Source organism: Nematolebias whitei, chromosome 15 (assembly GCF_014905685.2).
Source record: "Nematolebias whitei isolate Nwh7 chromosome 15, NemWhi1, whole genome shotgun sequence".
NCBI classification, from domain to species: domain Eukaryota; kingdom Metazoa; phylum Chordata; class Actinopteri; order Cyprinodontiformes; family Rivulidae; genus Nematolebias; species Nematolebias whitei.
In genome coordinates, this window is record NC_056512.1 from 28,848,551 (window position 1) to 28,875,551 (window position 27,001).

General features: G+C 42.0%; 1 protein-coding gene across 1 annotated transcript in view; it reads right to left on the minus strand.

The window, feature by feature from the left end:
• Positions 1-1,323: 1,323 nt before the first annotated feature.
• The window catches only part of tnrc6c1 (trinucleotide repeat containing adaptor 6C1), a 39,428-nt gene continuing 13,750 nt past the window's right edge, over positions 1,324-27,001 (minus strand). The window contains exons 3-20 of the mRNA XM_037688527.1: positions 25,230-25,568; positions 13,104-15,581; positions 11,381-11,575; positions 10,619-10,797; positions 9,625-9,702; positions 9,112-9,330; positions 8,880-9,023; positions 8,569-8,688; positions 6,943-7,026; positions 6,522-6,762; positions 6,271-6,435; positions 5,199-5,375; positions 4,834-4,983; positions 4,292-4,402; positions 3,105-3,323; positions 2,305-2,378; positions 2,073-2,212; positions 1,324-1,989 (exon numbers count right to left, since the gene is read on the minus strand). Coding sequence (XP_037544455.1) covers positions 1,593-1,989; positions 2,073-2,212; positions 2,305-2,378; positions 3,105-3,323; positions 4,292-4,402; positions 4,834-4,983; positions 5,199-5,375; positions 6,271-6,435; positions 6,522-6,762; positions 6,943-7,026; positions 8,569-8,688; positions 8,880-9,023; positions 9,112-9,330; positions 9,625-9,702; positions 10,619-10,797; positions 11,381-11,575; positions 13,104-15,581; positions 25,230-25,568 — 5,510 coding nt within the window. The 3' untranslated portion in view covers positions 1,324-1,592. The remainder of the gene's footprint in view (positions 1,990-2,072; positions 2,213-2,304; positions 2,379-3,104; positions 3,324-4,291; positions 4,403-4,833; positions 4,984-5,198; positions 5,376-6,270; positions 6,436-6,521; positions 6,763-6,942; positions 7,027-8,568; positions 8,689-8,879; positions 9,024-9,111; positions 9,331-9,624; positions 9,703-10,618; positions 10,798-11,380; positions 11,576-13,103; positions 15,582-25,229; positions 25,569-27,001) is intronic.

Here is a 27,001-nt window from a genome sequence, read left to right on the forward strand (position 1 = left end):
GCTTCTCTTTATTTCTATTCGTTGGCATTGAGGGTATGAGGAGCAGCGGTGCTCTAAGTGCTATGATAGACCACCTGTTCACAAGCCTTCGCTTCGGGGTTTCCACCAAAGCCAACGTTACAAAAAAAAAAAGTGGTCTTCGGGGTGATCATGAAAACAGACTCCTCTCATTTTGGTTCGTCACATTCCCACCAAACACACACACACACACACACACACACACCCCTATCTCCCCCCCCCCCCCCAAATCAGTCTTTAGTATAAATGTGGAGAGGCGGCCAGCTGAAGAAGTGCTTTAAACGTCAAGTCCTTGATTCTTGGACAGAAAATGGTTGAAGATCAGCTTGCTACTCTCCTGAGTTCACACTCTCTCAAAGGGGAGGGAAAGGGTAGTAGTGGCAGTTTTTTTTTTAAATATATTTTTGTTAAGGTTTGTGTGTAGGGTAGATAAAGTATTTGCAGTTCACTCATTCCTTACAGTCTGCTCTCAGTCGGGGGGGTGGGGGGGGGGGGGGGGGGGGGGGGGTGCTTGGACGGTAGTCTGTGGCTTTATATTGCACGTCACTTGAAATGGTGGGTTTGCAGGTGGAGTGGGTGTGCTGTAGAAAGAAAGAGGGTGGGTGGGTAGAATGGGGTGGGGGGTTCAATATGAGGTCAGCAAGACCGTCTGAGGCTGAGACCAGACTGCAAGAAGCCCAAAGACGGGCCGAGGTGCATTAAAGTGTTTACAGTTCCACTGTAATAGCAGTGGTTCATCTTCAACTGCACAAGTGACGACCCACAACACCCCCCCCCCCCCAAATAAGATTGACAAACACATCTGAATAATATCTCTTCTAAGCTTTGTTTGCAATTGTTCAAGAAGAAAAATGATTAAAATAAAAAACACTAGAAAAATAAATGGCTTGAACAAGGCGAACAAAGTTGCATCATTCCCTTTGAGGGGCGTGGGGAGGGAACTCCATCTAACTGCAGGAAAATGCACCCAAGTCGTAAGCTGCACGTACTCTCCACTCAGGTGTCACTGGCTCAGAAATAAAGGTGTGCAAGAGTGAGTTAGGATCGCAGGGCAGGAAATTGTTTAAGGCTAATTTTAGTGCTGAGGAAAAACAAACGTGGAGTCTGGACCAGCAGAGTTCAACAACCACTCTGATTGAAGGTTCTTACTTTGGGAATGATGCCTTTTTTATGGATCTCTGAGGTGTGTTATGATTGCCCGCAAAGGCAGTGAGGGATCACGTAAGTTTCAAGATGGCAGCTTCTCACTGTGTCAGTTGGACTAAAGTTAGTTTCACGCTGCGGCTTTTCCAAAGTTCTCTTTTGTAAAATGTTTTTTTTTTTTTTTTTTTTTAATCAATGAAAGACTTATTGTGTCTCCAGGAGCAAAAAGCTGAACACTGCGATCGTGAATCTCTCACCGAGTTTCACTCAAAGTTACTGCAACTGAAATGTTTTCAAACACGAAGAGCGGAGGAGGCTGACTAAAGCCGAGCAGCAAAAACGTAGCCTCGTCGTCCTCCTCCTCCTCGTCTTCACACTGATTATCTCCACGTTGATTTGAAAGGTTTTTGCTCCTGTTTGTGTTCGATTTTCTACATGGACTCTCCACTCAGCAGGTCACCAGGCAGCAGCGTGTTGATTGGTGTGGGGCTCCCCATGACGCGCCCCTCCTCTCCGCTCGGTGGTCCCCACAAGCTGGAGTACTGCTGAACTCCACTCCAAAGCAGCTCTCCTCCCGTTTTAGTTGCAGCTGCTCCAAGCCCACTGCCGCCGCCGCTTACGCCTCCGTTGTTGTTGTTGTTCCAGTGAGGTGAGTGACCGATGGGGTGAGCGGCTCCGGACCCGGCTCCCCCCATCCTCGTCTGATTGGCGCCTGGAGTGGCTTGCCAGCTGGTGGTTCCACCAAGCGACTGGCTCTGTGCAAAGAAGCGGTTAACTTCCTCTTCCCCAGCAAACTCTGCAAGGATGGTGGTGTTCCCAAGCACACACCTGGACAGAGAATAAAAATGTCATGAAGAAATAGTCCTAAATATTAACTATACTTAAACTTGAAAAATATGTAGCTGATGTACATGTGCAGGGACTTTTGAGCCTTAGCAGCTTCATCCTTGGAGCTGTAGCGCACCACAGCATTTCCCTGCGTCAGGTTGAGGTGGAATGTGATGAGCGGGCCGTGCTGCATGCACAGTGTACGCAGAGTCGAACCATCAATCTGGAAAAAAACGTGCCCACATAATAAGTTAGAAAGTCCATGATCTGTAACCTAAATGATAAACAGCAAAAAAAAGAAGAAGAAGCAGTGACCTGTGGAGTGAGGTTCCTTAGAACCAGCCAGCTGCTGGTCCGGTTAGAGCTGTCCGTACTCCACGTGGTACCTGCTGTGTACAAGTAGCGACAGGAAAACAGACATCTGTTAGGAAAAATGTTTATACTTCTCAAGCTAGTCTGAAACCACAGAAAGTTACCGAGGCTTAAAGGGTGGCGTCAATTACAGACAAGAAAAAACAACCTGGACTTCATCGACACAACAACAAGACGCTGTTATTGTTTCAAGATTTACACGTGCCTGCTCTCTGCCTTCACTGCTGGGTTGTCATTGTACACCACATCAAAGCATCTCTTACCTTTCGAGTCTTATGTGTGACCCGTGCTGGCAAAATGATTTGGAATACGCCCAGACTGCAGAGCAAAACACGTAAAAACATGGATTTTTGTTGCAATTTCTATATTCGATGGCTAGTATTTGCTCTGGAACAGGCTGCTGCGTGATTAGCCGTTAGCTTCACTTCACAATTAAGAGTTTATCCCCGTTTCTACAAGCTGAGATCACTCGGATTAAAAAAAAAAAAAAAAAAAAAAACTACCTCTAAACAAAAATTCACCAAAGTTGTTTCATCTGTTCATCAAACCGGTTTGATTCATATTTTACAAACAGGTGAAAAGAGTGAGACTGTAAAACTTGTGATACTATATTTGGATGTTCATGAGAAAGTCGGGTTCATCAGACGCTGAATATTGTGAAAGGAATCCGTCCAGAGGACCTGACTTCACTTTTCTAGATTGTGAAAGGAAGCGACAAACGTTGTTGAAGACTGGAACACTACCTGTGGTGTAGGAGCTGCTCCAGCCTTGTGCCAGACCCAGAGAGTTTCCACCCCAGGTGGAGGAGGGCTTAGAGTTTGTGAGGCCAGGTGGGGGGCGGGAGGGGGCAGTTGTGCTGCTCCGTGGGCCCTGGGGGACCTTCCAAAGCTCGTGGGACAGAGAAGGCTGGCTGTGGGAGATGGGGCCTGGAGACCAGGATGATTTCATCTCCGACAGTTTACCTGGAAGGAAACAACGAACAGGAGGGTCGGTCTGCGGAACCAGAAGCTGAAAGACAGCAGCTCTCGAAAACATTTAAAAAAATTGTCCAAAGGGGACTACAAAAACATTACTTAAGAACAAATCTGTGACTTTATCAACCTTCTAAAAATCTCAAACCATCAAATTTTATTAATACAACTTCTTGTTTAAAATCTACTTTCCATCAATCCATCATCTTTACTTGCTTCTTCCTTTCAGGGTAGCGGGGGTCACTGGTGTCCATATCCAGCAGTCACTGAGAGAGAGGCGGGGGACACCCTGGACAGGTCTCCAGTCCATCACAGGGACACATATAGAGACAACCATTCACTCTCTCTCTCTCACCTAGGAACAATTTAGAGTTACCAATCAGTCTAACATGCATGTTTTTGGTCTGTGGGAGGAAACCGGAGTACACTGAGAAAACCCACGCATGCATGGAGAGAACATGCAAACTCCACCCAGAAAGGCCCCTGGCTGGGATTCGATCCGGCGACCTTCTCGCTGAGATGTGGCAGCTCTACCACCTACTTTCTGTTCTTTTAGTGAAAAGTGTTTCAACTGTTTTATGATATTTTTTTTTACCAAACACTGAGAGACAGTGAAAGACAACTTCTCTAAAACAGACTTGACAACAAGCGCAACTCAGGACAATAAATACTTAAAATAAAAACAAACATCCAAACTCTTGTGTTTCACACATTTCAGGGAACGTACAAGTAGAGAGGAGCTGCATTAAGGTTGCTGGGGAGAGTGTGCACTGCATGAAATACAAAACGGACAGTTGGAATGGAGATCATGTTCAGGAGGACGTGGACGAGGCAGGAGAAATGTTCGCCTCCTATGAATGGTTGGAGCTCTGAGGCCTAAAGTCACTGAGGGAAAAGGACCTGCAGCGATTCAGTCACTGCAGCGTGACGGGAAGAGGGTCATGCTTAAAACCATGTACCTGCATCGTCCGTCTCCGGGGACGAAAGACTGAACGAGCTAGTGTAGGCACTGACTGGCCAATCGGTGGACGGAGGCAGAGCCTCGCTCTGAGATGAAGTGGGAGAGGAGCCTAAGCCGATGCAGCAACACAAACAGACAAAAACAACAAAAAGGAAAAAGTAGCAGAGAGAAAATGGAGTAAAGAAAAATAAAAACATACTACAAATGATAATAAGATCACTTTGAAGAATATCAACCGGGAAGTGACAATGAACACAGCAGAAGTTAAAAGTAGGAAAATGAAAAACAGAATAAAGAAGCAGGATCTCCGACAGCAGCCGCTGCACAAAGAGCTTAAGTGTTGTTGCAAACATGTAACTCAGTTTAATATTGGAAATACTTGTTCCGTTTGCAACCAAGGGAGTTAGTTGCTGCTTTGTTTAAAAGTGAAATAATTTTAAATAGAAATGCTTTGACCATAAACAAAAATATCTGCCGATTAAGAATAAGAATAAGAAGTGATTACCAAATAGAACGAATCACAGCGGTCTTTGGTCATACCTCCACTCCGGTCCCGCAGCAGGTAGCGGTTGACATCTTGGATGTTGGTGTTGATGGTGGGTCCACTGGGGACGCTGCCTGGAGTCACGTTGGGGTCGGTCTCGGGGTCTATATTCTGAAGGCCCTTCCAGGGGACACCAGGACAAAACTCTGAAACAAACAAACAATAGATAAGTAAAAGGTTAAGCAATAAAATAACATATTTGTGTCCCTTGTCATACATAAAGTAACTTGTTTTCTCTTATTCCCTCTGATGTAAACCTTTACAAACTGAATATGGCAGAGCTACAAAGTATCAGTCAATGTGGTTTCTTCAGTAAAATATCAAGACTGACTATTTGATGAAAACATAAAGCGCTCCAAACCTGGCGGCCAGTTGATGTTGGTCCCGTTTGCCATCTTGTCACTGCTGTTCTTGGCCGGCCCCCAGCTCTCTGGAGGAACAAGTGTGCTGGTAGGAGACTCTGTGCTGGACATCAAGGTGTAGGGGTTGTATGAGTCGTCCATCTGAGGGGGCTTCCCCAGTGGGCCCAGGTTGGCACCTGAGAAAAGGAAACGGAAACAAAAAGATTTAGCGTTTGGTAACGCATGAAACTAGACCAATACTAAATAATATTACATCCATCCATCCATTATCTTTACCCGTGTCTTCCATTTTGGGTCACGGGGGTCACCGGGGCCCATGTCCGGCAATCACCGTGCGAGGGGCGGGGTACACCCTGGACGGGTCGCAAGTCCATCACAGGGACACACAGAGACAAACAACCATTCACTCTCTCACTCACACCTAGGGAACATGTTTCATTTATTCACAGCTATTTATTTATTAATAATAGAACTAAGCATTTAGTTAATCAACTGATCAAAACTGCATTGTAAGACATATTTTGAAGTCATACTAGTTACTAGTTTACCATCTCACCAAAGTGTACCATAGAGCCTTAATCATTGTCAGTGGCTGCTTCGATGTTGATTTAAGGATTATGACTTTAATATTTCTTGTGTATGAAATATTATCTGGTTTTCTAAGATGACAAATTTGTTTTCATAAATTTCTTAAATGCTTACATTTTTTTTAATTCGTTGACATGCATATTTGTTTAACCTGTTTAGTTATATATACAGCGTTTCTCTAAACTATTATTCTAAATGCTAATATTATAAGATATAAAAATGACTAATTATATGTTCTTTAGTGAGTAATTTCCATTTTACCTGTGTAATGTAACTGTGATAAGAAAATAAATATTTTTAAGTTTAGGCCAGCAGATGTTAATACTGACCATGTTCATAGTTTTGAGAAGTTTACAAGTTTTTATTCAGATATAGGAACTCATTTGAATAATTTCTTGTTTCTATTAAACATCTGCATTTTTATAGATTATAATATATCCTGACTTTTATAGGCAAGGATTCTGGTTTTTGTTTTTGCCTTACCATGTTTCCCCAAGTTGGGCTCATGAGGAGAGGAGTTTCCAGAAAGACTTTCGATGGAGTTGAGGTGTGTCCACTGGGACAGCCGTGACTGGGGTTGAGGAGGGTCCTTCAAAGGAAGACTTCCCACATCGATACAGTTTGGATTCATGTTTTGATTCAGTCCAGCTAAGAACACAGACAGATTTTACAAATGATTAAAAATATCACATCTCCTGTTGTATATTCACAGGAAGAAAATACCTGCTACTCACAGAGAGTGTAGGGGTTGTAGGTGTTGGGGGTTGACTGTGGCTCTTTGGTCTGCAGGTCGGGGAGACCTGGAGTCTGGGGGTGACCTGGAAATGTATCCAGAGTGGATTTGGCTCCGCCAGAATGCAGACCCGAGTGGGAGGAGGTCTGCTGCTGCTGCTGCTGTTTCATCAGCAGGGCCTGGGCCAGCTGACGCTGGTGCTGTTGGATCTGCTGCTGCATGTTATTGATTGTACGTGCAACCTGGGACAACACCACAAGGAACCCGCGTTTAGGATCTAACTAGTGAAAAATGTTACAAATAAGTAACGAACATTTGCACCTAAAGGTTAATATTTATTTCAGATAATATTACGGTCAAAGTCTGAACATTTTTATCAACTATCTGATCATAAAAAAGAGAGCAGAAAGTAGAGAACTTACTTGCTGCTCTTGTTGTCGAATGGGGCCAGAAACATTGCGCTGTGCCTGCAACATCTGCTGTTGAATTTGTAAACGCTGGTATGTCTGTGAGCGAGGAACAAGAATAATTTAACTGCCAAAACATTTCACTGCATCTGTAAAAGTCAATATTACTAATAACAAGCAAAACGGCAGGTAAAGTAGATTCATCTACAAGCTTTTGAAATACAAAAGTAAAAAGTGGAAGCTAATATACAACTGTACATAGAGAGTCCATTATTCATACCTGCAAACTCAGAAGGAATGAAAAAAGGTGACAAACCTAGTGCCTGTAGTATGTGTGTGTGTGGGGGTCTAACGATGCCCTAATGATCCGCCAGAGCAGATGTTTCAATCACTTAAACAAAACATTGGTGTCGTGTTTCACTGGCACCAACGTTGCGTGTTAGCTTTCATTTCTCTCATCTCATCATGACACATTATTGCTGGGCAGCAATATGGATACATTAGAGATAGCCTTCCTAAAATTATTCGCATTGAACCGTGATATTGTAGCCCAACGTTAACGCACAATTCACTGATGTTAGCTGACATCCTAGCTAGCATCACATGTTGACAAGCTTTCCATTACAGATAACGTTATGCTGGAAAAGGTGACTGATTAGGACACATAACGTTGCTAAAGTACCGCTCTCAATTTACCGGTCTATCTACGTTCCTACCCTCATCTATGGTCATGAGCTTTGGGTTGTGACCGAAAGAACGAGATCAAGCGGACGAAACGAGTTTTCTCCGCAGGGTGTCTGGGCTCTCCCTTAAGAGATAGGGTGAGAAGCTCGATCATCCGGGAGGGACTCGGAGTAGAGCCGCTGCTTCTCCACGGTGAGAGGAGCCAGTTGAGGTGGCTCGGGCATCTGGTTAGGATGCCTCCTGGACACCTCCCTGGTGAGGTGTTCTGGGCACGTTCCATCAGGAGGCGACCCATAGGAAGACCCCAGGACACACTGGAGGGACTATGTTTCTCAGCTGGCCAAGGAACGTCTTGGGATTCCCCCGGAGGAGCTGGACCAAGTTGCTGGGGAGAGGGAAGTCTGGGCCTCCCTACTTAAGCTGCTACCCCCGCGACCTGACCCCGGATAAGCGGGAGAAAATGGATGGATGGACGTTGCTAAAGAAGGGTAATTTTTTGATCAAATCAAGTTTAACTTACACAGCATGTTGGCAGATAAGACTTGCCTCAAAACTAACAGTGTCCAACATTAGAAGTGACTAGTTATAACATACAGCAGTTTCCTTCGTCCATAGATTTCCCTAATGTCTATCTTGATTGTGAAAGGCCAAATGACTCCCGTTCCACCAAAGATGTTCTACTGTAGACAGAAACCTTGTTGTTCCTTAAAGTTCAGTCAGTGGGAAATTATGCCATCTACCACACACCTGATAACCTCCCACCCACCCACCAACCACCCTAAAAAAAAAACCTCTTCAGATCCAGATGATTCAAATAAATGACATTTTGTGTGAAATATCGGCAAATTCCGCCGAAAAGTGACAAGTTTGCAGGTACGATTATTGGATTTGAAGTCTTGAGCTTCCTGAAAATATTTTGTGAGAATATGAACAAAACTGGCTCAGATGACGACTCACCAGTTGCAGCTGGTAAAGTTGATTCAGAAGGGTCATATGTTGAGGGTTTATTGGCGAGGTTAAAAGTGCAGGATTCAGACCAATGTTTTTTGCTGCAAACTGTAGAAGCTGTGCTTGAACCTGTGGGTAGATATTATAATAAGAAACACTTAATGTTTGTTAATTTTAGGTTGATAAGACTGCTTTTGATAATAATAAAATATAAGATCAAAGTAAAATATTTATTGTTGTCTAAATTCCATTCCTATTAGTTTGTTCAAGAATTGAGAGATAAATTAGTCAGCAGTGTTTTCAGGTGAGCGTGAGAATACCTGAGGGGAGAGAAACTGAGGCACTTGCGCACGTAGACTAGGCTGAGAGGAGCTGAGAGGCAGCACTGGTGGCGGCGGCTGCGGCTGCTGCATGGCCCGGGCTTGTGCTGCTCCACTGCCGCCAAACATTCCACTCTGCATCTGCTGCACAAAGAAACAGACAAGACAGAACACCAGGTAAATATCTCCTCCATACTAAAAGCCATTTTATTTGCTTTAATGAATGAGTTACCTTTTCAATGAAGGGCAGACGAGGATCTGCTGAGGGGTCTTTGGAAAGAAGCGGAGGCCGAGGGCAGCTCATAGGCTTGTTGATGAGCCCGTTGTTGAAGTCGTGGCCACCAATCCCCATCCCGCGCTTGTCCAGCTCGGTCTTCTTCTCCAGCAGGGCACTCATGGCCTGATCCAAGTTCATGTTGTTGCTTTTCAACGCCTCCTCTGCTGGATCCCTCTGAAAACAAACCAACAACTATTCGTAATGCAACAATAAATAAAAGACTGAACTTAAAACTTTATTTATGTAAATAAATATATGTCAGATTTAGACAATCTGTATTTAAAGTAAATGATTTCTACAAAGTGTAAATATTAAATTAACATATAATAATAATAAAATAAATGTGTCTTCATATATATATAATTATGTATGTGTGTGTGTGTGTGTGTGTATGTGTGTGTGTGTGTGCATTTAGTGCATATAAAGACTGACGGGCTGATCGGGGTAAATGATGTAAACAGAACTCACAGGGAACCCCATGTCTGTCAGCTGTTTGATGAGATGTTTCATGATCCAGGCGTCTTCCTGCTTCCCAGGGACTTTCACCTGATAGAGATGAAAGAGGTGGTTAGCATGCAAACATGATAAGTGCATATTCATCACCAAACAAAAGCAAAAGACCATTGATTAAAAAGAAAAAAAAAATTGTAGAATTTTTTTTATTTTGTAAAACCGGACTTTTAAACTGAGCCCTATTCTCAAAGGTTTCCTTTGTGGGCTAAGAGCCAAAGTAAAAGAGGAATCTTGTATTTTCTGATAGCCTGAGGTTGGTAGTCATCATCAGAACCACACAGAATGGCGTGCATCTTAACATGCACATACAGTGAACCCTCGCTATAACGCGGTTCACCTTTCACGGTCTCGCTGCTTCACGGATTTGCATCGTGCATTGTGTTCTCCATTCTGATTGGCTAAACAGTCTCTCCGTTTCCAATTTGAAGGCTTCAGTTCGTATTGATGATTAAAATTATTATTTTAAAGTACAGTAGTTATTTGTAAAAAAATGTTTATACAGTACTTTTATTTGTTAAACAAATGCTTGGGCCTGTAAAAAGGTTTTGTTCTTTGGTTTGAATGTATTATGGAGTATTTCATTGTATAATAATTGTAAAAAAAAAATAAAGGTTACTACTTGACGGATTTCGCCTATCACGGGTTCTTTTTGGAACGTAACCCCTGCGAAAAACGAGGGTTCACTGTATTATAAAGTGTAGCACAAGTACAAAATGTAAAGAGCTGTAAAGATGTTCAGTTCACCACCCAGCAATTTACCAATTTACGACCAGCTACAATAATTGTAATGGAGTTGATCAAATCACTTTCTTAGCAGCTGACTGACGACATTTTATTACTTGCAGCAGAGTCAGGCAGACTCGTGTCAACAAATGGATTCCTGTTCTGTAGTTAAATACTGGAAGAACGATTTAACGGTACACGCTGACTGTGATTAAAAGCTTCAGACCTTCTGAGGGGCTTTTTTGGATGCATTGCCCCAGGAGTTACAGGAGGAGTTGCTCTCCTGGGGGGTGGTGCTGTTCCACATGTCTCCCTCCTCAGCATCCCACTGACCCCCTGACAGGTTGAGCTCTTCACCTCCCCCACCTCCTCCTCCTCCCCATCCATCTTGCATAGGTTTGGCGGCTGGAAAACACAACAAAAAATATTTGCAGACCGTGAAGAGGTTACTTTAAGTGGAAGAATAAAAGACACACATTATGCATGCTTCTACTTTCATTAGAAAACACTAAACCTTCAATTGCAATTAAATTAACTTATAACTTATAAAGTACTTCAGAAAATGTAGAACACCTTAACCTTTAACATTTCTTTAGTTTTTTACTTGAAGAAAAACAGTTTCTACACAAAATCTGACACCTTTTTTTTACAGAGTTTTTAGATTTAGCTAAATGAAATGTTTCATCAAATGAAAAGCAGCAAGTTTATAGTTCTTATACTAAGACAAGCTTTTAATGAAGAAAAACAGGAATTACAAGAATGCAGCCAGGTAAGCTAACAGAATACCAAAAGCATACTTTTAATTAGCTTTTTTTTTTTTTTTTTTTTTTAAATATAACCAATAGGGGTCAGTGTAGATCTATTGGTAGAATTCAAAGGGCTTCCCTGGTGTCACATTGTCCTTGACTGATCAGGAGAAAAATACTGAACTTGAAGCAAATGTGTGGTACAATATTACATGAAGAATAGATATCCAGGACTTGTTTACCAGGTTTGCAGGATGCAGTGGTCATTGTTGGGTTGCTCCTGCGATAGCTGTCTGGGTTGCCATCTCCCCAGCCTCCAGAGCTCCCACTTGTTTTGCCCCAGGTAGACGTGCCGTTATCTACGCTGACTGGAGAGGGTGCAGGTTCACCCCAAGAGCTTTCCGATTTGCTGTGGGAGCTGGGTAGATCTCCCCAACCTGGACGGCATACAAAGACAGCAGCTTTTCAGTGTACAAACTTCTCAGCAAAAAACAAAAAGTAAAAACAGTATCACAACAAGTTTATTGTGTAACTGAAAGCAAGAAACACTTGCTGCCATTAAGCAAAATCAGAAAACTTCTGATTTTCATAAACAATGACAACCAACATTAATTTAGCTGTTTTTATGTGAATTACAAAAAATGTAACAAAAATGATCTAGAACACCCCTAAGACTTACAACGGGTTAAGTAGCTTATAACAGAATGCACATAAAAAATGATTAGATGTAAAAGCAACAGATTAGACTTGTTAACTGTCAGTTCACCTAAAATAAAAAACATATATAAAAAAACCTGAGAATTTCGTAAAACATTTCACATTCTGATACGGTGTTTTGTTCAAATTGTGGGCCATGCAATGCAAGACATTTCTAAATTTGAAGAGAAACTATGCTCACTTGTAATGTTTTATTTGTTTCCAGTTAATTTATATAAACTGAACGCTGACGGGGAAGTATCAGAGTGTGTGGTGCCAGTCATACAGGGAGGCAGGACACTAGTCTTGGCTGAGATGGATTGTTGGTAGAGGGAGGAGGTCCCCATTTAAGATCTGGCGCACACTCTTTTGGCATGAGAGGCATGGAGCTGCTGCTATGCCTGATGCAATGCCAGACTCAGCTAAGCTGTTCCACCAGGGAAAGGTCAAGTCCTACAGGCCGCTCCAAAGTTACAGTTAACCTTCTGGTATAAAAAGCTTTAATCATCAAAAAAAAAAGCCATAACAAGACAAACAATTTTATCACCTCATTAATAAGACACAATAGATATTCTTCTTTGTTCTTTGTGCTCTAAAAAAAATCTGTGTAGAGATTCTATCCGAGCCCAACACAGAGAACATGCAGGGTCTAATGAGGAACTGCAGGGGGCATCTGTTCTCTTTTTGTGCCTATGAGCTGGCTTCACCTCCACCCCTAAACTACTGACAGATGGTAGCTCCCATATAATCACATACTTCCGATCTGTCTTACACTGTTGGTGGCAAATCAGTATTTTCATGAGGCGCGTTGTAAACAGCATTTTTGTTCTTCCTTTGGCTACTTATGTCAGGTTGCCAGGATTACTACCCCCCTCCCTCTCGAACACACATACACACATTTGTACCCAGTGTTATGAAATGTGAGAAGCCTATTGAGAGGACAGAGTTGGCACTGCCTAACTGATCTAAGAGTTGATAAGATGCAAATCCAAAGAGAGCAAACTAGGTCAAGATTTCACCTTAAGTGGATCAACAGCTTGGAGCTTAATAGTGCACTGTACAAACTACCTGACCGGCCTTCATGTTTGGCATCTTAACTCTAAACATATAAAAGGGAAACCAAGAATAATAATTTAGCTTAATTAACAATAGATTAAACAAAGTTAAATAACATTTAAAAACTGAACTAGTTTAAAGCTAATACGGGAAGTACAAGTCTGTCAACTTGAGGAACTTTGCTTAAGTGACACAATAAAATATGATGATTACCTTGAGCTATTAAAGGACCTCTGACGTGCGGTTGCCCAGACTGGTGCTGCACTGAAGGATCCATAGGCCCACTGGGAGGACATGGGTTTTGAGCGTTTTGGCTATGATTCTGTAAAGGTGCAGGTGGCCCGTGATAAGGGTGATTGTGAGCATGGGGATGGTTATTGTTGAATCCTGAGGGATTACTTCCTCCTGTGGTTACTTTAGCCTGGGACTTTCCTGAATTGTTCCTATCCCATAAATTGACTGCCTTATTGTAGGTGCCTGGGTCACCCCAAGCAGATGTACCATCATCTATCTCCATCTTACGCCGGATTGAAGGTGGAGATGGCTCCTCCCAGCCTGTAGGCTCTTTTGAGGGCTCCGGTTTACTACTACTCCAGCTTGCACCCTGCTTCACTGTGCTTGAGCCACCCCAGGAGCCCATGGCCCCTCCTCCACTATTACTGCTGGGACCATCTTGAGGCTTGCCCATCCAACCTTGAGGGGGACCACAGGGACGCTGGGGTGCTGACTCACTCCAGCCACCACTTCCTCCAGCTCCAGAAACACCTTGTCCTGAAGCTGACCTTCCCCAGTCTCGTTGATTTTCCTTCCAGTTTCCAGATTCTCCTTCCCAGTCAGGGTTTGTGGAACTCTTCTTACTCTCTTCTGTTTCATCCCAATCCCCTGTATTGCTTCCACCACTGTTGCCCCAGGTGTGGGTTGTTTTGTGTTGCTCTCCCCAGCCCTGGGGTGTTGACTTGCTTTGAGAATCCTCCCATCCTGCCGATTTTTCTTCTCCCCAGGAGTGACCACCATTTTTGGGTATATTGTTGGTAGCGCCTCCTGATGGAGAGTTTCCCCAGCCTCCATGTCCAACGGGGTGCTTAGCATTGTTGGGTTGCTCTCCCCAACCAGAGCTGGGCAGTTGTGTAGAAGCTACGCTTCCACCCCAACCAGAGGCTCCCTGAGAACCAGGCACATCATTTTTGTTCCCATTGTCAGTCCTCTGAGAGGGGCCTGTTTTATTGTTTGAGGGTCCCTGCACTTCACTTGAAGTGGATGGACCAGATCCCCAGGATTCAGTTCCAGCATCATTCTTTCGTTTAGTTTCATCCATATCCCAGGTAGTGTGCTGGCGTACAGGGGTCTGTCCCCAACCAGTGTTACACAGAACCCTAGGGTCTAACTCCTGGGCAGGGACAGTAGGAGCTGGTTTATCTCTGGATGGGTGGTCTCTCTGTCTGGAATATCCATCTATGCTGTCATTGCTCCCTTCACTGGCACCGGTTGTACTCACAGCTCTGCTCCAATGATTAGCTTGTGAATCTTGGGGAGGAGAGCTGGGTGTATCCCAGCTTCCCTGGGTCTCTTCACTATGCTGCTTCCTCCAGTCTCCACCAGATTGTTCACCCCAACCTCCAGAGTTCCCTGGCCCACCTCCCCCATGTCCCCAGGCTGTATCCCAGCCAGGTCCCTCTTTTGATGAACTTGGCTTTGAGTTACCACTGTTACCCCATAAAGTGTTATCTTCTCCGTTGACTTGCGAACCTCCTGGTGGTGGCTGTCCTATAGGACTCAAGCCTGCAGAAGCACTTCCCCAGCCAGGCAAGTTACGGATTGGGCTGGGAAGTTCCTGCTTTTGACTTTGATTTGGTCCATCAGTTTTAAGGTTCTGAGGTTCGGAACTGAAAGACACATTCGTGGACGAGGTGGGGTGTGACTCTGATACATCAGAAGCCATTATGTTACCCCATGCGCTGCCAATACCAGAGGACTTGCTGTTAGTGTTGGCTCCAGAACAGGTGCTGGTCTGAGTTGGTGAGAGGCCAGGAGGATTACAGAGGTTGGATGTAGTTTGAGGAGATGAAATGGTGTTGGCTCCCCCTGAGCTGCCTCCTCCATCATGTCCCAACATAGGCCATGCAGATGGGTTGGCATTGGGGTTTAGGTTCAAGTTAAAGTTGTTTGTGGAAGATGATGAAGAGGAACCCCAGCCTCTGCTGCCTCCTCCTCCCACTGGGCTGTCACCCTTCCCTTCATTTCCCACTGAGGACTGAGAGGGACAATGAGCGGGTCCGGGTCCAGAGCCCCAACCACGATTGGTTGTAACCTGGCTAGAAAGCATGCTGGTTCCAGTATGATTGGCAGGGCTAGTCCCACTGTTGGCTTTGCTGCTAAGGTGGTTGGCAGGAAAATGGCCCGTCTGACTGTTGGCCCCTGTGGCCATGCTCACTGTACAACTACTGCTTGTACCACCGTTGCTGCTGGTCAGGTGACCAGGGTCAGTGTCCAAAGGGCATCCTCTTGGAGGGGCCTGGCTTTGGCTGAGGGTAATAGAGGGCCAAGCCTCTGTGTCCTTCTGGTCAATGATCAGTTTGTCCCAGCCACTGAGATTGGTGGAAGATGCAGCACTTGTGGCACTTCTATTGACTGGCAGATGTCCCCAAGGGGGATTATCATACTGGGCTTCTTGGCCACTCTGTGGGGGCAGTTCTAGGTAAGACAACAGAAGACAGAAACAAAAGCAAATGAGAAAAAAACAAAAGTGTGATGTCAATAAGACAAAAACCACCACCATTATCACACCCACACAAGTTTAAAAGACTTACGAAACAAACATGCACAAAAGTTCCAACTTATAGACAACATTAAACCTTTTACTAACCAAAAACAAAAGCAAAACATCTACAAGTGTGTTCAAAGCTTTTGAAGTAGCCTTGATCAATAGTTCTCTAGGCTTTCTGAAGGTTTTTCAGTTTTCTTTAGATTTTTGGCTGAAATTTAAATAATTTTCTGTCCAGTATCTGTACCTGACTATAACAACATGATTGGTTTGTGTCGAGGAACATAAACAAATAGAGGTCAAAAGCAGAAGTGTCATACCTAAAATAATACCTAAAATAATATCTATAGCATATGAACACAATCTGAAACTTTTGTCTAAGAAATGTGAGGGGGAAATCAAGTAAAAACATGACAAGACCTGAAAGATGCACCACCCTTCAGTTGATTATCTACTGTATGCCAGTGTTTAGAAAATTGGGAATCACTTAATTTGTTCTAAAGTACTATTTAATGTATCTGTTTTGTCTGTAACTGTTTTGTCTTTGGTATTTTTTCTTAGACTTAACTAAAAGAATTGAAGGAAATTATCGGTAGAGCTTTTGTGACAGACTGCTAATAAAGCACCAAAAGAGCCAATTCAAAATGGATTATTTGCATTTATCTGTGGTAGTGAGACAAAACTTCTTCTTTTTTTTTTAATTAAGGAGCTTATAGAAATAAGAGCACTAACAAACACAATTATATATTTTTGAAAATGGTCAGTTACTAGACTAAAATTTGTTGGACAGAAAATGGCAAAAAAATAAAATAAATAAGCAGTCAAAGTTTAAATTAAAACTTTGAAACACCTTGAGAAAGAATCAAGACCACTTTAAAAGATTACATCAAAGACTGGCTCCTTGAAAACGAAGCAGGAATGATTCGAGACTTTTGCACAGCACTGCTGACATTCAAAATTCAATCACAGAGAGTTGCTAATACAATGAAAAAACAAAAAATGTGAAATTGAAAAAAAAAAAAAAAAAAAAAAAACCTGCTGTAATTTTAAATAATAAAAAACATTTACTTACTTACAGTGGGAAACAAAATATTCCTTTAGCTGTTTTGTAATAATCATAATTGTATATACTGTATAGTAAAAAAGAATGGTGTTGTGGAAACACTGATTCTGTTATATATTTACATTAAATAAATGATCTTTCAATGATTACAAGACATTTGGTTACATTCTACAGATACCAGTTTAAAATGAATGTAGTGGAGTCTGTGTTACATATTTTTAAAAATGGCAATTTAACTGATTTATAACTTTATCACATATTCCAAAGGGTAGCTCTGAAAGCTAAACATTGTGTCTTCCTGGGTCAGCATGTCAGCCTGCAGAAACGCTCATGTTTGAGTACCAAATCAAACGTAATCAGTGACAAGAGCCATGCAGCCATGACGTTGTAGCCGATACAGCTATGACCTTTTCTCAACATTAAGCACAAATACATTACAACTCTGCAACAGTCCTGGGAAGCCAGTTTTTCCAATACCCTTCCATTCAACTGCTCTAACAAAGTAAAGCTTCAGACTGTTTATTTTACAACTTAAGAGAAAAAAGGTCCAATAACAGAACACAACACTGATGAAACGAGCACCACCTCACTGTCTTATGTTGGCTCTCTCTCATGCTGCAGTCGATGTTTACATGCTCCCTCACGTGCATACACTGTTTGCATACAAACATACTGTCTATGTCATAACTACATTAGGAAGTGACAGCATTTGTATGCCACCCCATGTTTTCAATTTTACCACAACACTTGTCTCTCCATAGAAGGGAGAGAGTACAGTGAGAGAGCAGGGAGGGAGAAAAAAAGAGGGCACTGTGTTTCTGACACACAGCACTGTCGTCTGTAACGTCTCTGCTGAAAAGTGCAGGACCGCCATTTTCTCAGTGCTGAATAAGAGCCAAAAAAACCTCTCGTCTGCTGTCTGTATCTCCACAATTGCTTCAAAAGCACAAGTCTCGCGCATGGTGATAAACGCAGAGTGTAGGAACCCAATACTGCAAACTGGCAGAACACCGTCACTGCAGCGTAAATGCCGAGAAGTATTCATTTACACCAAATGTAAATTTAAGCTGCAAAAGCCACGCAGAAAAGAGAGTAAAAAAGAGAAAAGCACAGAAGCAGAAGACAGGAGGGGAGATGTGCAACATAGTAATGAAATACCTGTGGAGAGGTGCCTCCCAACCATTCTGCAGAAAGCTAGGTTTTGTGCTACGCAGCCACCATCCTTGTCTCAATATGTCTGCTCGGCTCGCCAAGCTTCTGAGGCTCATTTCTGAAATGCTGCCAAGAAGTTGCACAGCTCTTGCGCGGCATGAAACAACCCCCATCCCACCTCCTCCACACCTCCCTTCCTTCCTCGCCCGTCTTGCTTTGTCCCTCCCACCAACATAGCTTTGGCTGGGTCTGTCCTCTCCTATCTATTGCCTCCCTCTGGTTTTATTTATATCACGATCTATTCCTGTCCTAACAGAGGATATTCTCCCTTTCTGGAAAAGCAGTGAAACGAGGCTTAGATGGGGGAGGGAATGCTGATGCTTAAAAGAAATGGGGGAGTGGGGAGACTGTCATTACGCAAGGCATGAAGTAAAACAAAACAAAAAGGTTGACTCAACTCCACAAACCTCTTTTCATAAATTTATTCTTTGAAAAATGTCACCAAATGTTTAGCACTATCTGCAATTAGCACTGCAGCCACAATGGGAAGACTTGAGTCTGCAAAATTCTCCTATTTGAATAGATTTATGAAAACAGATGCATGCATGTATGATCGGCTCAAACACAATGACAGCTGCCTGCTTGTGCTTACAAGTGAGAAACACGGAGATCACAGACCAAGCTTTGGAAAGGTACAAATTACTTTACTGAGATGCAGTCTAGACATAAAGCGTGCACGTTGTTGAGAAGCTTGTACTGATGTGTTCGCATTTCAGTATTATGATGACTAACATAGCAGAAACAGAGGTTTGACAAAATTTAACATAAGAAAACATCCTTGAGGTGGTAGGCACAAAGACATGAAGCTTAGTTAAAAAATAACAAAAAAAACAGCAGGCGCTCTGGATCAAGGCCGCTATTGTTTACTAATTATCCCAGCGCGCTCACAACAAAACAATAAGTCAATGTTTGGGGGAGAACAGAGTCTTATTATGGGTGAGGTTTAGCCTCTCGTGCCTCTCTGCTGCAAGGATCTAATGCACAATCAGGTCACGGCCGCTCAGTCTAACACGCACAGTGCAAATTCGGTGTCGACACAATTTATGTGCGATTACGTTTGAAAATGAATGTTAGAACAAATACTGTCCAGCTGATATATTCTCCTTCAGTGCCTTTTATTAGCCTCTAAACATTTGTTTTATTATTCACAACACGTGCACGTGAACAAGAAGTAAATACTTGGTCCTTTTTTTTTAAATTATGAATGCCATACAAGATGTCAGAGATGTTATTTTGCCTTGGAAAAAAAAGAGAAGATTTTTTTTTAAAGTTTACAACAGACAAACTTTTGTGACATTTAACACCAAGCACCAAGTTTATAACAGAACAATCCGTATCTAAATGACGTTTGTGATTAGGGAGAACAACTTTCTCGTAAGTTTTGTCAGTACATAGAGACTGATGCTGCACAACAAAATATGTGACGACCTGAAGTACGATCAGATCATGAAGAAGAGAGCTGTCAATATTAATTGTTTAAACATATTCTCCTGAAAAAATGTCAAAAGAAGTGAGACATGTTTATTTAAGTCTCTGTAGCTGTATGAGTAGAATCAAATATATAAAAAACTAGATGCTTCCTTTTAGCTGAAATGTTTCTACAACAATTATAGCCTCAGTTCGGTCTATTAGCACTTCAATAAAGTATATGAGTCTAACTGAGCTCTACAGGAGATAAGCCACTCTCAACCAAACAACAAACATGAGACTAAAGCTTCAAAAGTCATTATCGTCAGTGATTGGACAGAGTTATAGAACAACAGCTTTACACTATATTCATTGTAATAACTACGAGCTCTACAGGGAATTTTAATATCATATGTGAAGCATTTTATTTAACATAAAGGATGTTTCTTTAAGTGCAAATTCAAGGTTTTATCATTCACATCAAATGTGGTGCATGAGGTGGAATGAAACTGTGTACACAGGGTCCCAGTTACATCCAACAAAAGTATAAAATGTAAAAGAAAAACAGTAATAACAACTAAGATATGAAATAAGAAAAACTGTAACTAAAAATACACTAAGCACTAGTAGTACAAAAACAATACGCCGAACAGCAGCAGCACGAACATGAGTCTGTGCGAGTAGACGAGTACGAGCGAATACAGCAGCATGAAATAATCAGCAGCATGAGATCAGCAGCAGCTTTACACTTGTGAAACATGAGAGGAACTTATTTTACAAAAATAAAAAATTCACCTTTTGTCTGTTATTTAAAGCAAAAGTTTAATGAGAAGGTATGAAGGAAAATTCATGCTGAATATACCAGTACTGTTCTTTTACAATAAATCCAATGCGTTTCCAAACTTAATGAATATTTATTTTCTACAACCGTATTACAATATTGATCAAAATAATTATGATTACCGGTAGTATAATTCCATAACCAAGCAGCCCGATGATCTATATATAAAGGGAAAGGAATAGAATCTCAAAAGGAACAAAGACGCAGGGACAAAAAAAAAAAAATGACAGACAGAAATGGATGTTGGGAAATGGGAGGAAATAATCTAGAAGGACTGTGTGGGCCTCAGCTGTACTGATCCTAGGCTTAATGAAGTCCCAGAGGGACAGAGAGACTGGATGTTATAGCGCTGACAATGCATGCTGCCAGCCGCATGATCGTGCTCTTCAACGGAAACACCTCCCAGGAATGTGCTACCTCTTTGTTAAAAGATAGTGAAGTTCACATTCTGTTTTTGATCAGATGCACTGATAACACAAAACAAATGACAGTAGGTGTAAACAATATTTAAAACCTGGTCTTTTAACATTGACTTGACTGATTCTAAATGAACATCAAAAACAATCCACCTAGCACAATAACTACGCCAATAACGCCACGGATAAACTGAAAATGCAAATTGCGATTAAGGTTGGCAGCCATTAAAACGAAGCCAAACTGTGATACGTCTCTCTTCCGTTGCTTGTAAACTGGCAATAAAAGTTACAAAACATTTTTAAACACATACACTTAGATGAGGTGAAAAATGAAACTCTTTAGTCAACATGCAATAATCTGCACAACATAAATAAAAAAAGTATGTGAGTGAGATAGGGACATGCAGCGCCACACCAGTTTCTCACAAAAAATACAAGACTAAAAAAGTTTGCTGACGCCTGTGCACACATAACACATGAAAGTTTATTAATAATGTTCTGCAGTACAGTACCATTAAAGTGCTGAAGGAGTGTGAATTCTGCTGATTTGTTTATCACAGAGTCACCAAAAGCAGGGATTTTACCAAAGCACATAACAGAAATCGTTTGCTGGATTGGTATTTTTTTCTAACTTAACTAAAAGGCCGAAGCCTAAATAAGTGAGACATCTGGATGTCATGTTTCCCTTTCAGAATCCTCTTCTCTGAAGAATAAACCAGGTCAAGGCCCGTCTTCAGCATGCCAGTCCTAAAATAGCATCCTCTTTCATACCTTCACTGCATGAAAGTGCCTGGGGATATGGATTGTTACTCACGCAAAAAGGAAACATCAGAATAAGACTATAATAATGGGGAGATTGACATGAATATAGAATGCGCGGCCTGACTAATCCCGCCCACCCTGGGGCCAACGAGTATATGTGCGAGCTGTGTTTTTGGTATAGTGGAGGTGGAGGAGGGGGAGCATGTGCGTCAGAGACAGACCGAGCGTTGCAAAGAAATCCAGAGGAGCAAAGGCACTGAGCAAGTCGGACGAGATAAGAAAGAAAAAAAAACTAGAGTGTCAAACATTTGTGGTTAACAGAGCTGATGTTTAATCACATCACAAGACATCCCAGCCGTCTTTGAGGGGATTCCCAAGGCTCTTTTACAGCATCATCAGCAGACTTAAAGAGCGCATCAAGTCTATCGTGCATGTATGCACGCTCTTCTTCAACAGACGAACTGTTAGCGCATTAGCAGCGCAGTTCTTTGTCTTGACGAGGTTTGTTTACACCGAGGTGCCTTTTTGTTGCGTCTGTGACTCCCAACTGGTATGTAAAATGCCAATAATCATTTTTAATGTATAGTTAAAGGTATCGGTTTTAAAAACATCACCAGCATTACAGCGGCAATCAAGTCTTTAAATAATTCTACATCATTTAATCTAAAAAGGTTGAAGAAAAGTCATAAATATTGAGTCAGAGAACCTGAGAAGCCAATGCATGCCAACATAAGATATTCTTATGTTAAAGGATTAAATAACCTTAGTAAGGACAGTTTCAGCTTCACCCTAAAATCAATACTTTTTATCAATATTTACTCTAAACTCTCAGCATCAACCTGGATATTGGAACACACCATCCAATCTAGTGTTTAAATGCCTTTACAGCAGAATAACTCCATCTGTGCCAAGGTGAGCAATGACACACCAGACTGGAGAGGAAGGAAACGTTTGTGTACAAACACATGCACACATCGTAACACACACACACACACACACACACACACACACACACACAGGAGACATTTATCAGGTCGGCTTTTCAGGAGAATTCACGTGTAACCGGGTAATGAAATACAGAGTGAGGCGAGGTGGAGTCAGCAGTTGGAGAGACGAGGAAAAGGGAGGGTATGAATGCTGCCTCTGTGTTTTTTATCAAAATGGTATGAATAAGACGGACAATCATTCTCTCAGGTGTGATACTAGCATTATGGAGGTGAGTTTACATGTAGCGTGCTATTTAAAAATGCTACCTATTTTAGAGACTTTTAAGTGACTTAAAAATGTATGTCATGCTCATCAAAAACATTTTGATAAATTTAAGTTTGCTTGATTATTGAGCATGCTGGACTCCTGTCCAGTTATTTAGTTCAAAGACAGAGAGCAAAAGCAGAGTCGAACTGGTCTGCCAGAGAGGGGCGGTGAGAAGCAGCAGCTTTTACCGTAAGCCATGAGTCACTTCAACCCACGGACCTGGACCTCTGCCACGCTCGCTCTCAACTTCTTTCTCTCCTTCTTTTAGCCCCACAGCAGCAGTGAGCCAACTAGCTCATTCTGCATGTCTCCTTCTGCTACAGCAGGAAATACTGAAGCTCGAAGGAGTGGAGTATCAGGGTGTTAATGAGAGGGAGGAAAATGTGAGGAGCAGAGGATAAACATATCATTGCTATGGAGATAAATCTACAAATAGAATCAGGGGAGCTAGGTGATGCCTTCACACACACTAATGGTAAATTCAATTGGAACGCTCAGATAACGCAAGGTGTTTGAAACCATGCTAATCCTCAAAAAGCAAATAATATTTAGAAAGAAATAACTGACCATCAATACCAACAACTTTAGTAAAATGCAACAGGAAGAATATCAAACAGACGCACGCAGTCACAAAGAGAGCCAGCTGTGTTTACTCTCCATCGTTTTCCTCAGTATTCCTCAATCCCCATTTCTAATTCACAGTCAGGCAAAGTGAAAAAATAAACAGTAGGCAGCAACACCTGTGGTGCAAATTCTTCTGCACAGCTTTAAACGCATATCACCACAAGCACAACTACATATAAAAAAAATCAATACATAGAGTAATTATTGTGAATGACTATCACTGATATACTGAATATACCATCAAAAATAAGTACAGTAGTCCCTTGTTTATCATGGGGGTTTCCGTTCTCAGTCCCCATGCGATAAGTGAAAAACCGTGAAGTAGAAATAGTAGTACAAGTAGTAGTTTATTTCAGTATTTATATTAGGGCAGTCAATCGATTAAAAATTTTAATCAGATTAATCACACTCTGGGGCTGTGATTAATCATAATTAATCACTATGCTTAACTTTGTAAGCTTGAAATGTAAATATTCAGGTTTTCATAAAATGTTGAAGAAAACGTTTTATTGTCTCAAACCAAACAGTTTTCCAGGTTTTCATACTTGGCAAGGTTTACAGAAATAATTTTGTTTCAAAGATTAATTTATAAATGTTAACTCAAATGTCTCATTAAGTGTAATCTATGTGATCAAAACATGTAAACAGCAATGTTCCCTCCAATTTTTCACGTGTCTGGGCAAACACACAACCTCCCTGAGCATCTGAGCATCCCTCTGCATCCTCTGTCCTCACTCCAACTACCTCTGTGTCCTCCCCAACTGCATCCATATATCTCCTCTTTGTCTTTTTCCTGGCAGCTGCATTTCTAACATCCTTCTACCAATATACCCACTGTCCCTCCACTGGACATGTCCAAACCATCTCAGTCTGGCCTTTCTAACATTATCTCCCAGCTGTTCAACCTGTGCTGTACCTCTGATGATCTCATTCTTAATCTTATCCATCCTTGACCTTGTCACTCCTAAGGAGAACCTCAACATCTTCATTTCTGCTCCTTCCAGTCTTTTTTGTCAATACCACTGTCTCCAGACCATACAACACAGCTGGTCTCACCACTGTCTTGTAAACTTTTCCTTTGACCATTCACATATACCGAGCACTACTATTTGCTAACACTTAGCACGATAAAAACAGCTACAAGTCGTGAGATTAGCCTTTGTTTGACGTCGTACGACTGTAAACTTCTGTGATAAATCCACAATGCCAAATATTATTCCTTGGTATGCGATGAAATATGCAGTATAAAGCTCGGAAAAGAGCTCGAAGCCAAGGTTGTTTGTAGCTACTTAGCTCCTTCGCACGCAGTGCCAAAACCCCAGAAGACGCTGATTGACTGGAATGAAAGTTTGCCTGTGATTTCATTGGTTGAATGCGCGCAGCTTAGAGGGAACATTGTAATGGATTAATCTGCATTATGTAATATTAACGAATTAATCATTTTAGATTAATCACATGCATTAACAGCCCTAATTTATATATATATATTTATAAATATATGTGTGTGTGTGTGTGTGTTTCTAAATGCTCTAAAAGAGCACAGCATGTCATGATCTCTGATCTCTCTGCCACCTACCAGCACTCTCGGCCACGCCCACTTCTCCACTGCAAAGCAGAGATCATGACATGCTGCAGGAGGGAGCTTCTCCCTGCACATGTAGGCTGCACACAGGTGCAACAGGTGCTAAATAATTTAAAATAATTTATTTTAACTTAAAAAAATTCCATGCCGATTGTGCGACTCATTCGTCAGTCAGCCAATTGTGTGTCATGTTCAATCGTACTTTGAAAAACCACGGAAGAGCAAGTCCGTGAAAGTCAAGTAGCGAAAGTCAAATCGTGAAGTAGAGCGGGACTACTGTATTTCAAAATAAACTTCCATTCAACACCAAGCTTCTCTTTGCAAGGTTTTTGAATATTTACTACATTTATCTTATTAGGAATGCACAAAGAAAGGAAATAGGAGATGGTGACTTGCCAACAGAGTGTATAGGCTGACCTGTGAGCAAACTGGCTGTGGAAGAAGAGGAGCAGGATGGGGATGAGTTTACGGCTACTGATGCTGCTGCAGATTCACTAGTGTTGGGATTTCCCGTCGAGAGGGGAGGTGGGATCCCGGAAGGCAGAGGCTGGCCCCTCTTTAACAGCTGCTTCTGCTCCTGCTGGCGGAAGCGTGGAGGAACCTCTCTGGGTGGGTAACGCTGCTGAAGCAAAGTCTGCGGCTGGCATCCAGAGGGGGCGCGCTTGCCATTTCCACTGCTTGGCGCTGCAGATGGGGTGGAACCAGGGCTTGTGGGTGCAAGTGGAGGAGCGGGGCTGAGCTTGACAGAGTCTGGCACTGTGGAAGTGGAAGGGTAGAAGGGAGGGGACAAGTGAAAACAAGAAAACAGAAAAGCAGAATGAGGTGTGTGTGGGGAGGGCAAAGGAGCATTAAGCACAAGGAGAGTTTTGAGCAAAATACTTATCGGATTAGCTGAAAATAAGACTTATTTTCTGATAAAGCATAGTTTGTTTATAGCTTAATTGGTGTTGTTATATTTGAAAACAAAAAATATATACATATATATGAATGAATAAAACATTACCTGTCAAAGGAGCTCATTTACATAAGTAACAATCGCCTATCCTCTAAAAATTAGGGATGCATGATATGATCGGCATGATATTATTGGCATGGTATCGGTATCAGCTGATATTAATGTTAAAGTTCAATAGCGGACATCGGCCATTCCATCAAAATAACTCACAGATATAAAAGGCGCTGTTTTTGTACGACAACCCAGTGGCAAGGATGCCTGCAGCGGCAGCACAACGTGTTGACGTCACATGTGCCTACCTGATCTCACGACAGAGAGGAAAATTCAAAATGTCGGCGGTGTGGAAGGTTTTTTTTGTTGAGGATGTCAGATTCCAAAGATTTTAGAACTACGTTGAGCCTCGCTGCATCATCCCCAGTTGGAGATATTTTTCCGATGTAACCTTACCAGAGTTATAAGCCGACATTTCCGACGTCATTGAGAAGCTAATAGCCGATAGCACGACTTGGGCGAGTTTTATCACAGACATTTGAACGTCGTGTTAGCCCCGTTAGCATGATTCGTCTTATGGCACAACGGACAGACAAAAACTTTGAACTTAAAAAGTCTGTCCTTCATGCACAGGAGTGTAGAGGATCCCACACTGCAGCTAGGAACCTGGAACAAGCCTCCACAAGTGAAACAGCATCACAGGTGACTAATGCTAATAAATAACATTTAACACTTTCATTTAATATAAGTTAAAGTGCTATGCATATGGCTGTTACTGAATATATGATATGTCACCAGCTCTTACAAATGTTACACAATTTTTGTAACAAATAAGCCTAAATAAGAGGGCTATGTTCTGACAAAGATAATGATAGAGATAATGTCACTGCAACTAGATCTGTGCTTTTGGCAGAAAATGTGGACAAGTTGGTCTTTTTGGCCAAAAACTTAAAACTTGATTAGTTAGATTGTAAAAGGTCTGTTGCTGCTTATTACGGGTGCACCGATTGCAGTTTTCTGGCCGATCACCGATTTCTAAAAAGTCTGACCTGCCGATTCCGATTTTGGCCGATATCGATTTTGTTTTATAAACGACACTGTCAGGTGTTATAAGGTCACGATACACCTTCAATTTTCCAATATTATTTTATTGAAAAACATACCCTTGAACAATATCCTAGAAAGAATACAAACTTGTTTTAACTGGCCATGAGGTAGTGTTCTGAAATATAAATGAAGTTCA